The following is a 12624-nucleotide window of genomic DNA, read 5'->3' on the forward strand; positions in this document are numbered from 1 at the left end:
CTATTTTATTTGGCCATTGACTGGATACAAAGAAATACAACATCAGATAAGAAAAGGGGTATCCAGTGGACCATGTTTAACCAGCTAGAAGACCTTGATTTTGCTGATGACATTGCCATATTATCAACAACAAGTGAACACCTCCAAGAGAAGACCAACATACTTACCAACTATGCAAAGCAAACTGGTCCGAATGTCAATACCAAGAAGACCAAGGTAATGTCAATAAACAATAGAAATACAACACCAATAACAATCAATGATCTGCCAGTGGACAGTGTTGACGATTTCACCTACCTTGGGAGCATCATAAGCAAAGATAATGGAACAGGGAAGGATATAAAGGCAAGACTATCTAAGGCACGCGCAACATTTGCTAGACTTCATACAATCTGGAAGTCTAACCAGTACAGTTTAAGGACCAAACTGCGAATTTACAACAGCAATGTAAAATCTGTCCTACTGTATGGTTCGGAAACATGGCGTGTTTTAGTGAGTGACCTTCAAAAAGTAGAAGCTTTCCATACTAGCTGCCTTAGAAAAATCAACAAAATATTCTGGCCAAATAAGATCAGCAACAAGAGCCTTTTGAAGAAATGCAATGATAAGAGCATAACAGAAGAAATTAAACAACGAAGATTTAGATGGTTAGGTCATGTACTGAGAATGCCACAACACCGCACACCTAAAACAGCTTTATATTGGACACCACCAGGAAAAAGAAAACCAGGGAGGCCTAGAATCACCTGGCGAAGAACTGTAACAGCAGAATTAGAAGCAATGGGATACACCTGGGGCCAAGCCCAGTACATGGCTAAGGACAGAGAGAAGTGGAGGCAGTTTGTTGTGGCCTTATGTCCCACTTGGGATGAAGAGGATAAGTAAGTAAGTAAGACATAGTTGAGGTGATTTTTTTTCATCGATCTAACTATTGGAAATTTCGATACATGACAATTAATCTAAAATTATATAGGAGAAGGGAGATTACAAACTCAGTATATTCTCAAAGATAACGAGTGAGTGATCACAATTAGAACCGATGTATTATTATAAGAACTATAATTATTATCTCCCCTTAAAAGGCCAAAATGAAAAATTGATTTTAGAAAACATTGATATTTGATTTTGTTTTAACATTTTTGATAATGCAATGAATCACTTATTTTTCTATATACAAATATGCTGTATTACACAATAATTGCAAATATGTTTCTAAATTTAAAGATTTAGGGAAAGAACTAGACCGATTATGTACTGCTATTGTACAATCCAAGCTGGTGGTATACAGATAATCTACCTTAAAAGATACATCATATGATTTTCGGCATCTTGAATAATTCTATTGAAAGATTAGTTATAAAATAGATGAAGATCTCAAGCATGAGTTAGGCAACAAGTAAATAAGCAACTCCAGGACTCTAAAAAATAATCGGCTATTATTTAAGCAGGAACATATTATGTTAGATATACTGTTCCCATGTTTAAGTTTAAAGTCAGACTTCAATGAATTTATACATGTCTGTCAGATATGTGTAACAATAGACATATACACCGTCTAGGAATGATACATGCAGACCAGTATATACACAGCATACCATGGTTGATATTCTGTGTGTGTGTGTGTGTGTGTGTGTGTGTGTGTGTGTGTGTGAGAGAAAATCCTTGCTTTAATCTACTTCTTTGGTCCATTTTTCTATTTTTTTTGGTTTTTTTTTTTTTTTAACAATTTTAATATTCTCAGTTCTGTAACCCATTAGATAAGAAATTTTATTTCAATGTAACCCGACTTGAAATAAAATTTCTTATCTAATGGGTTACAGAACTGAGAATATTAAAATTGTTAAAAAAAAAAACCAAAAAATAGAAAAATGGACCAAAGAAGTAGATTATAGCAAGGATTTGTATAATACGACTATACAAATCCTTGGTCTCATTTAGACCAGTGGAGCTGTATTTGCTCCCCACTACTGTGAATTTATTACAGCATGTAGCCACCAAACCCTCCTGTTACATCAGTAAGAATATAGGGAATAAAAATTATTTTAAAATTTATATAAGCCTGTTTATTTTTTTAGGCGATTGTACTGCAATCTTTAAAACCGGAAACAGCTGTTGGTAGTTTTCTCCCCCTGACTCATGTTACCCAACATGCACCAGCACTGTCATCCTCGTTTGTAATCATAAATTTTGTAAATTTTTAACAAAATAATGACTTTATTCTCATTTTATATTGACAGAATACAATATCAAACATACTTACAATCAAATGTATCATAAAATGTGTCTTTGCATTACCGCAGTCAACAACTTGAGATAATTTTCTCCATTTGTCTGCGGATGAGGATTGTCATTTTCGTTGAGGATGGCCTCCGTTAACGTTAGCCTGGATGATATAGATTTATCTAGTCTCCGAGTAAGTATTATTATATCATTATTCCGGTTAAAATAATATTAAAACATTTGTTTTGGGCAGAGTCTACTTTTGAAGGATTGAGTGTTTTGACAGTTGAAAAAAGTGTAAACAAAGACTTGACACTTCACAAGAAAAAGAAAACACATTCCACAAATTTAACCACAAGTCCAATGGTCTACATGTAAAAACTTGAAGGACCAATATTAAGATTCTTATGCGTGATTAACCAGCTTTGTAGAAATCTTTCTGAAAACCAATTTTCAGTTTAATAAAGTGTTTTTTTTAACCTGCATACAAAGGGACGCAAGATGGGCGCAAGACAACCCTGACACTCTAAGAAAGCTTAAGACTCATGGAACTTCAATAAGTTCAATGTAAATTCAGACTGCCTATAATGTAGTCTCTGACAAAGTTCAAAAGGAATATAACATTTTATATTCAAATAATTGAAGTTGCTCGAATCTATATAGGTCCGCTCCCCCCAAAAAACATATTCGTACCCATTCTTGTCATTCTCGTTCCCTCACTTTCACTTTCACGCCCTATATGTTCGTGCCCTACACGTTAGTACCTTTTATTGGTTTGGTAAAGGACCAGATATCAAGTTGCTCTAACTCTATGTTTAAACGTTGTTAGAGTTTAGCAATACATGCACGTGTACATTTGCAGTCCAAGGTAACAATAAATTGAGGGTCTGAGTTGACTTATTGACAGATTAGGTTAAAGAAAATAGATTTAAATAAAGTATTCAACAAATGAATAAACTAAATTCGACCTTGACTTTTTAGCTTAATTTACATGTAAGTTTTATAATAATTAATAAAAATCATTTATAATCCCTCTTTGTCAGAGTTTTCTTTATAGAAGGTTCAAGTTGTCTTTCTGGATGGTCCACAGAGCTCAAGATAAGCTGCTTATTTGGGTCACTGTTGGAAGAAATTATCTGTTACTCAAAGCTGTATCCCTGGTAAATCTAGCTATAGGGGACCAGTTCATTAAACGATAAAAAGATGTTAGTCCGCCGGAAGTGGACGATAAATGGCTGATCCGTGTTAAGATAGAGCCATATCTCTTGCACGTTAAAGACATTTAAAAGAGCAGGCTAATGCCCCTACAAGGCAGCACTCGCACCCGCAAAGTGGAAAGGGAATAATATAAGTTGCAAAACTTATTCCCAATCCACAATAAATAAATATGTTTAAACTAAAAAGCAAGTCATACATGTAATGATGTATTATCAATTTTCTTAATGGAGAAGGCAACAACTCCAATAGAACCCATGGCTAAATAAAATCAATTACATGTAAACAGGGTTTTCATATACATATATATATATATATTTATAATATTGCTCTCAAAGTAAGACAAGCTTGTGTCGAAGTTCTGACAACAAAATTACAACATCTACAAGTGGTTTTGGCCTCAAAGGTACCCCAAATAGGCCAGCTGTCAGAATTGACAAGACAACATGAGAGGCTGGAGATATCATCAATAAAAATTTACACATTGTCAAAGTTGCATCTGATATTGAATGTGATCCAGTCTTCATTCATGCTTAACCACATGTCCACTAGCCCAGGCTTGTAAAATTCTTCTCTACAAGCAAACAGACTTCCAACTAAATATTTAGTAAAGTTGAGCTTCAGGCTTGTGGATTCAAAAGTGAAGACTGGACGTGGTACTGATGATAGTGAAACCAAGTCTGACTCATCGTTAACACTACAGTGGGTCACACATGTTACATTTTATAATATCATAACAAATTCATTTAAAGCAAAGTAAAAGATGGAATTTTCATTTTAATGGCCAGACTTGAAAGCCATATATTGAAGGTGAACATGTCTGTCTGACAGAGTTTGTTTGACCTTGACCTTATCATTATTATTCTATTTATATTATAATTGAAATATTATTAGCAGTTGAGACATTACAGTGTGTGCACTCTTGTTCAAGTAGCATTCATTTTATTTGTTACATGTACATAAATTGAACATATATATGTTGATTTGAGCAAATCAACATGATGGCTTCCCTTTTAGTTACAAATGTATGACTTAGTCTTGTCAAGTATTGCTTTGATGATAAATTGTAGTTAAAGAATAAAAATTGCACGTAAAAATTGTAGTAAAATTTACATGTTTCAGTTACATAAAAAATGTATACACGTACATGTTTTTGCATATTTCATTCAGCAATGTCAAGAAGGTAATATATTATTTTAGGATCCTGCTGGAATTTTTGATTTGGTTGAAGTGGTTGGAAATGGAACGTATGGACAAGTTTACAAGGTAAATACATTGTTCAATATTTATACAGCTCATAGTGGAAGGGAGGGGGGCTTTAAGTTTTATCCTTGTCTGTATGTGTACATCCCGAAGTTGGTTTCCATTATCAAACTTTGCATCAACTAAATGTTATGAAGCATATAGTTTTTATACACATTGGTTATTACTACAAACAAAGATCAAGATTAAATTTTGGTGGCACCACTTTAACAGTTTTAGAGGTATGTCCCTTTACAAGTGGAAATATTGCAGAATTTTTCATTTCCATTCTCTAACTTTAGTTTGCCTCAACCAAATGCTATGTATAAGTTTCATAGCATTTGGTTGAGGCAAACTAAAGTACAAATATACAAATTTTGGTAATTCAACTTTACCTTTCGTCAGTTATGTCCCTTTATAACTGTATATGATAAGCAAGCAGGTCTGTGTCCATTCCCCATTTATTTTTATTTACATTTAATCCTGTAAAATTGTACATGTTATGACAGGCTCTCTTTACGGGATATAAGGGAGCATTATATTTTCTGAATTGTGAATCTGCTAGTCTGTCAGTCATGTATCTGGTTAAAGTAAGGTACATTAGGTTATTAGTATTGATCCCATTCATTTGGCTCAAATTAGGACTTGAGCATCTTGTTTTTAGTCTATTCTGTATCAGTCTTTTGTTAGAGGTAGTTTACAATGAAGTTGTGGTCTCATCAACTTGAAACAAGTACACATATTGTCAGAGGTAGTTTACAATGAAGTTGTGGTCTCATCAACTTGAAACAAGTACACATATTCCTTACTATGGTATATAAACTTAAAATGTATGCCAATTAATGGTGTGGACCCACATAGTCCACTAAACATGGAAATCACAGTGCAGCAGGGAATGGTTGCCTATAGAGTATAGACACACAATTCTATTCAATTTGTTCACAATACACTTTTAAGTTTCTGAGATTTACTATAGTACTATTACATTTTGACCCATGGCCATTATGAGGTGTGTAAGTATTGAAATTTTCATTAAGACTTTAGGATTGGTTAATAGGAGAACTGTGGTATATGATACATAAATCGATGTTATTTCAAATGTACATTTACTTTTCTATCTTATATGATGTTTAAAAATTTGAATAAATTTGTTACCTGAATCATTTTCATTGATAAACATTTAAACTTCCTAAAATGGGGTTACATTTAATGTACTTACCTGTTCAAAAAGTATTTAAGTACATATATATGTAAGGTATTGTCTGATTAAGCTTCAATTTATACCTGAATTCTGTCTTAAATTAATATTATTTATTTCAATGTATATATACATGTATTTACAAAATTATGAACCATATGATATCTCAAGTAAAATGAGCAATATAACTTATGTGACCGCCCCCAGAAATATAACTTATATGACCCCGCCCACAGAAATTCTTTATGATCAGTTTGGAGATTAGTTTAATAGTGTGTTAATCTACCATCAACTTTTTGTTGACATCAGTCAGCATGTAATGATGTTAATATCACTGATTTAACAGTGTGTTTACCATTGCCATTTTAAATCATGAAAACTGATGTCAATTAATATTCTAATCTAACAACTAGTACTACATAATAAACGTACCCTAAAACCTTGTCTTGTGACAAATAGTTTGAACTTTATTTTAAAATGCTGAACTTTGTCAGACAGTTTATTGCTAAAACCTGTTTTAATATTTTGTGTACATGTACAACACATTTTGTATTTACATGTATGTATAGCAGATGATGTAATTAAATAAAAAAATATACCAGTATATGATTTTTGAAAATAATGTTGGGTACATAAATTATACTCTAATACTCAGTCTATAAACAATAATAATGATTCCTTTATATAATGGCACTTGTATATATGTTTTAGTATTTAAGCTAATGATATTTTACCCTTTGTTTTAATATACATTATGCTTTATATATGTATAATACCACATCACCCCCACCCCAATTCGCCTCTAGTTCAGACTGATAAATAACTGTTGTAGTTTGATAGTATTATTACAATAGATAAATGATTTATGTCACTCTTGAATGATAGTGCCCAAGAAAGCATCTTAGAAAATAAGGTTTATCTCCAAAACCAGTCAGAAATCTGTACCTAGTCACGACATCTGGTTTACAAATGTTCAAATTAAAAAACTTATGAATCCTAAAAGACAGATACATAATATAGAACTCAAAACTTCACACATATAACTTTCAATATTGTATCTCTTTTTGTTGGGGAAATATTTGTTTTTGGGGAAACAAATGTTATTTTCCATGAGTGGATGGTTAAGAAAAAATACTGCAGATGCCCTGATAGTTGATTAAATCTTTTGTGGATAGTTGTCTCATTGGCAATCATACTGTATTTTTAATTGTTCAGATATCTGATGTTATGCCCGTAGGAAATTATTTTATATATGAAATGAATGTAAAGTTATGAATAGTGATCAATTTATACAATGAGTTAACGTTTTAATTAGCAGATTGATTTGTTGGGTAAAAACTTGATATTTTAGCTGTCGATGCAAGCACGGTTGTATACAGGGTAGATACTGTATTTATAATATATACAAATGTGTGTACGATTCAATCAATGGGACTGAAATCTGAGTTTGTACATACTACATGTATGTCTGCATGATTGTATACAGAGTAGAAACTGTATATATACATGTTCATGTACAATGTATGATTAAATCATTTGCGCTTGTATTGTACAACTCAGTTAGTGCATACTACATGTATGCCTGCTTGGTTGTATACAGGGTAGAAACTGTATATACATGTACATAGATATAGGAAGATTTGGTGTGAGTGCCAATGAGACAACTCTCCATCCAAATAACAATTTATAAAAGTAAACCATTATAGGTCAATGTACACTCTTCAATACGGAGCCTTGGCTCACACCGAACAATAAACTATAAAAGGCCCTAAAATTACTAGTGTAAAACCATTCAAACGGGAAAACCAATGGTACATGTATGATTAAATCAATTGCGCTTGTATTTGTACAGTTCATTTTGTACAGACTTTGTCTATGAAGGTTTTGTATCTAAACTGTACAGGAGTAACAATGAAATACTACCACAGGTAGAGCATCCTTGTCTTACAGGCATACCATCTTGGTGTATTAGATTAATTGTACAGATGTGTAGGTTTTTAGTTTGGCTTAAAAAAATCAGTAACAAAATGATTTTGTCCACAATCCATGTTCTCTCTTACCAGGGACCCAAAGTTTATTCCTGTGTTTAGATTATGATGATTATTGCATACAGGTTTTATTAACTTGTATAGAAAAGATTTTACCCCTGAAGTGAATAATTTCTAATCTCTATGTTTAATGAAGTGTTGAATACAAATGTACATGAGCAGATTATTGTGGGTACTGAATCACAAAAACCAAGGAAGTCAATCTGGTCAGGAAGTGTAAACATGCATGTATGGCATGTCTAGACTCATTAAAATGTAAGAAGTGCAAGGTCAAAAGGTCACATATGTTATTGTTTATATTATTTAAAGGTGTAGATGTATAGTTAGAAGCGTGATAAACCTATTTAGTCAACATTTTAAAAACAGTTCTTGATGGAATCGGAACAGATATCTAGAAATTAATGAACAAAAGAATATGTAAGGCTTTGCAAATAAGGCAGCGACCAAACAACATTATGAAACCAGAAAAGACATCTGATAGTCAATCAAAGTCTTAACCATACTGCAAGCATCTAATTAATATATACAAGAACTACAGTTACAGTTTTTAAAGTAATTAGTTGCACTTTCCTCTAACATAAACATATGAATCAGAATGATGCAAACATTTTCTCTGTCAAGTGTTGTGTGCTGTTATATTAATTATGTAAAGTATGAGCAGTCAAAAAGAATGTTGTTAGACTATGAATTAAAGAGATTTGGGTTTACATAAATAAGACAACTACATTTCCTTCATTTTAGAATTTGTAATAAGAGCCTGTTATTGTTTATTCATAAGATTTACATGTGACTTGTGTTGTGTATTAAAAGATTTAGATCTCTGATTTTCAACGATTTCCTGTATTTACACCAAGGAAGTACAAAAACGTGATAAAAACAATACTTCCTTTAATTTATAAGTGGCGTGAACTCTGTGACACACTGATTGGAGGGGATTTGTTGTTTTCTAAATAGCCTATATTGAATTTTAACCTTGCAGAACTAACAAGTTAAATGAAATTATTATTTATGTACAAATGAAATGTATCTATATTAATTTATTATAAACATCTTTTATGTCTGTGGATATTATGTATACTTTTGTCTGTTCCTCTCTCTTTGTGTGTACTTTTGTCGGTTCCTCTCCCTTTCACCTGAAATATTTGATTCTATGTGAATCATGAACTGTATGATTTTACAGAGAATAGTTTTGTCTGCAATAGCATTTAATACCTGAATTTTATTAGTCATTCTTAGAGGTTTACTGTGTGGTAATCATTGTACATACTTCACCATGGTTTGTCTGAAGGTCAAGTTTTAGGATGATGTTACACACTTTCAGAAGATTTAGAATAGACAATTCAGTCTTTTATTCATGAAATAAATGCATTTGATTTCTAATAGTGTGTCAAAATCATCATTTTCAATAAATAAAAAAAAAAATAGTAAATAAATTTCAATTGAATAGATGTAAAATAAAATGATTGTTTTCTGAACAACAAAAAATACTACTGTGCATTGTACACTAAAGTGCAACTATTTTGAAATCTATATCTATTGACAGTATGCCTTTTATCAATGAACAAGTTATATCTTACACAAACACAGACTACTTGACCAGTATCAATCCAATGTGTCTTACACAAACACAGACTACTTGACCAGTATCAATCCAGTGTGTCTTACACAAACACAGACTACTTGACCAGTATCAATCCAGTGTTTCTTGCACAAACACAGACTACTTGACCAGTATCAATCCAGTGTATCTTACACAAACACAGACTACTTGACCAGTATCAATCCAATGTGTCTTACACAAACACAGACTACTTGACCAGTATCAATCCAGTGTATCTTACACAAACACAGACTACTTGACCAGTATCAATCCAGTGTGTCTTACACAAACACAGACTACTTGACCAGTATCAATCCAGTGTATCTTACACAAACACAGACTACTTGACCAGTATCAATCCAATGTGTCTTACACAAACACAGACTACTTGACCAGTATCAATCCAGTGTGTCTTACACAAACACAGACTACTTGACCAGTATCAATCCAGTGTATCTTACACAAACACAGACTACTTGACCAGTATCAATCCAATGTGTCTTACACAAACACAGACTACTTGACCAGTATCAATCCAGTGTGTCTTACACAAACACAGACTACTTGACCAGTATCAATCCAGTGTATCTTACACAAACACAGACTACTTGACCAGTATCAATCCAGTGTATCTTACACAAACACAGACTACTTTCTTACACAAACACAGACTACTTGACCAGTATCAATCCAGTGTATCTTACACAAACACAGACTACTTGACCAGTATCAATCCAGTGTATCTTACACAAACACAGACTACTTGACCAGTATCAATCCAGTGTATCTTACACAAACACAGACTACTTGACCAGTATCAATCCAGTGTATCTTACACAAACACAGACTACTTGACCAGTATCAATCCAGTGTATTTTACACAAACACAGACTACTTGACCAGTATCAATCCAGTGTATTTTACACAAACACAGACTACTTGACCAGTATCAATCCAATGTATCTTACACAAACACAGACTACTTGACCAGTATCAATCCAATGTGTCTTACACAAACACAGACTACTTGACCAGTATCAATCCAATGTATCTTACACAAACACAGACTACTTGACCAGTATCAATCCAATGTATCTTACACAAACACAGACTACTTGACCAGTATCAATCCAATGTATCTTAAAAAGTGACATGGTTTATCAAATTATAAGAGTAACAATTACAAAATGAGCTGCATCAAATAGATGTCAACCTTATACAAATGCATATCAATACTTTGGATTATTTACTTAGGGTTAAAAAATGCAAAAAAAATCTCTATGCAAAGTCTATAAATGTTTGAAAATTGACTTGATATACAGACCAAAATTTATCCTTTTCTTGGTCTATATAAGAACCTGATGTAGGCAACAACTTACATTTTAATAAGAAATCTAATAATCGAGGACAATCTTTAAAATTGACTTTTATTTTTTCAGGGTCGGCATACAAAAACAGGACAGCTGGCAGCCATCAAGGTTATGAATGTGAATGAGGTAAAGAAGCTTCTGACAAATACATGTATCAATGTTGCAAGGAAGTCTGACAAATACTTGTATCAATGAAGAAAAGGAAGTCTTAATTGTAGAGTAAAAAAATTGCAATGCACTCTTAGAACAAAATATTTGAACATTTATTGTTCAGGTACATTTTGTAATAAAAGATCAAATGTATTTAATAACTCTGTAATTATCTAGTAAATGGTCTTGAATTTTTGTAGGTAAAATATATTATTAGGAAAAATCAAACTGTTAGATATAATTAACTTATTGAAATGTTTAAAGGATTTTTGTTTTTAATCACAGAGATATTTATGGATTTTAAGGTATTCTGATTTTGATTTGATATTATTGCATTTCAGGATGAAGAAGAAGAAATTAAATTAGAAATAAATGTTTTAAAGAAAGTGAGTATCTATATAGATCTGTTGATTGTTATGACAGTTGTTAACATGATATCTGTGTGCCCCACTTATCTTAGATGATTTTATATATATAAGAAATTTATTGTGCAGTGTTCTCCCCAGGCCGATATGACGCTGCGGTGCCGCAGCGCCTTCATAATATTTTCGAAGATCCCGCAGCGTCTTAATTGTCCGCTGTCCCTTAATACTTGATCCCGCAGCGTGTTAATTTTCACAATTTCATTATAAATGTTGGTTAAAATTGTCTAGTTGCTGATCACCGCTGAGAGGTCGGTCAGTGTTACGCAATAACTGATAATTAGTTTTACCTGAGCCACGCTTATCTCAGCCTTATCGGACTATGCTATCATGTAATAGCGTACATGATTATCAAGAAGATAGATATTTGTAGAAGAAAATTAAAAAAAATAAAAACTTCAGTGCAGAAATTGAAGAAATAGATCGCAAATACATTGTATTTACGCATTGTTTGTGTGATCACTTGACCATTTAAATAACGAATTTTTTCATTGGTCGAGAAGAAGAATCTATTTTAACACGACCAATGAACGTGATGAATACACATTGCTAAAGATATTTACGATGAAAATTATGAATGAGAGTATTTGTAATTGAAAAAAAATAAAATAAACTTTGATTAAGGTGGTATGGGTGTCTTCCTCCATCTTGGATTGTAAAAAACAGAGAATCAAAGGTCCAGATTTTACATCAATTTAGCAAAATTTGATGCAGGAATGCAGATGTTTAATGTACATTTTCATTTAAAAGTACCAATTTATAAGAATATAACTTCTAAATATTGATCTTTTTGCAAATGTTAATTATTTTTGGTTGTTTTTATCTTTTTTAAAATTGGCATTTTTAGGGGAGGTAACTCTTAAAAAGTGCATTTTCTGAAGGATTCTGTATGGATTTTTCCTATTTTATATTTTAGCCGGAAAAAACGTACGGTGACCCTATCTTTTCTTTTGATATTCTCAAAGCAGTGTCTGAAAGCTATCTTTTCCTGAAGTATTTAACAATTCTATCATTTTGTTTAGTTTCTAATCACAAAATGGTGTTTTTTCCTGTATAATCCTTACAAAATGTGTCCTTTTGTCCCGTCCTGTAGCTTGAGAAAATGCGCGGTGACCTATCATTTTTATTATATTTTTCAACATGTATCAATAGATACAAC

At 32.4% G+C, this 12624-nt stretch overlaps 1 protein-coding gene across 29 annotated transcripts in view; it reads left to right on the forward strand.

The window, feature by feature from the left end:
- Positions 1-2077: 2077 nt before the first annotated feature.
- Positions 2078-12624, forward strand: part of LOC139514726 (serine/threonine-protein kinase mig-15-like) — a 92474-nt gene continuing 81927 nt past the window's right edge. For 13 of the 29 annotated variants that reach the window (XR_011662668.1, XR_011662670.1, XR_011662669.1 and 10 more), the window contains exons 1-4: positions 2120-2413; positions 4636-4701; positions 10963-11019; positions 11385-11429. Coding sequence is in view for 19 of the 29 variants with exons in the window: in XM_071304333.1 (XP_071160434.1) it covers positions 2363-2413; positions 4636-4701; positions 10963-11019; positions 11385-11429 (219 nt within the window). In the remaining 10 variants the exon portion in view is untranslated. Of the gene's footprint in view, positions 2414-4635; positions 4702-10962; positions 11020-11384; positions 11430-12624 lie in introns of all 29 variants that reach the window. The other 16 variants (XR_011662673.1, XR_011662675.1, XR_011662677.1 and 13 more) reach the window with 5 other exon arrangements.

Source organism: Mytilus edulis, chromosome 3 (genome assembly GCF_963676685.1).
Source record: "Mytilus edulis chromosome 3, xbMytEdul2.2, whole genome shotgun sequence".
Lineage (NCBI taxonomy): Eukaryota > Metazoa > Mollusca > Bivalvia > Mytilida > Mytilidae > Mytilus > Mytilus edulis.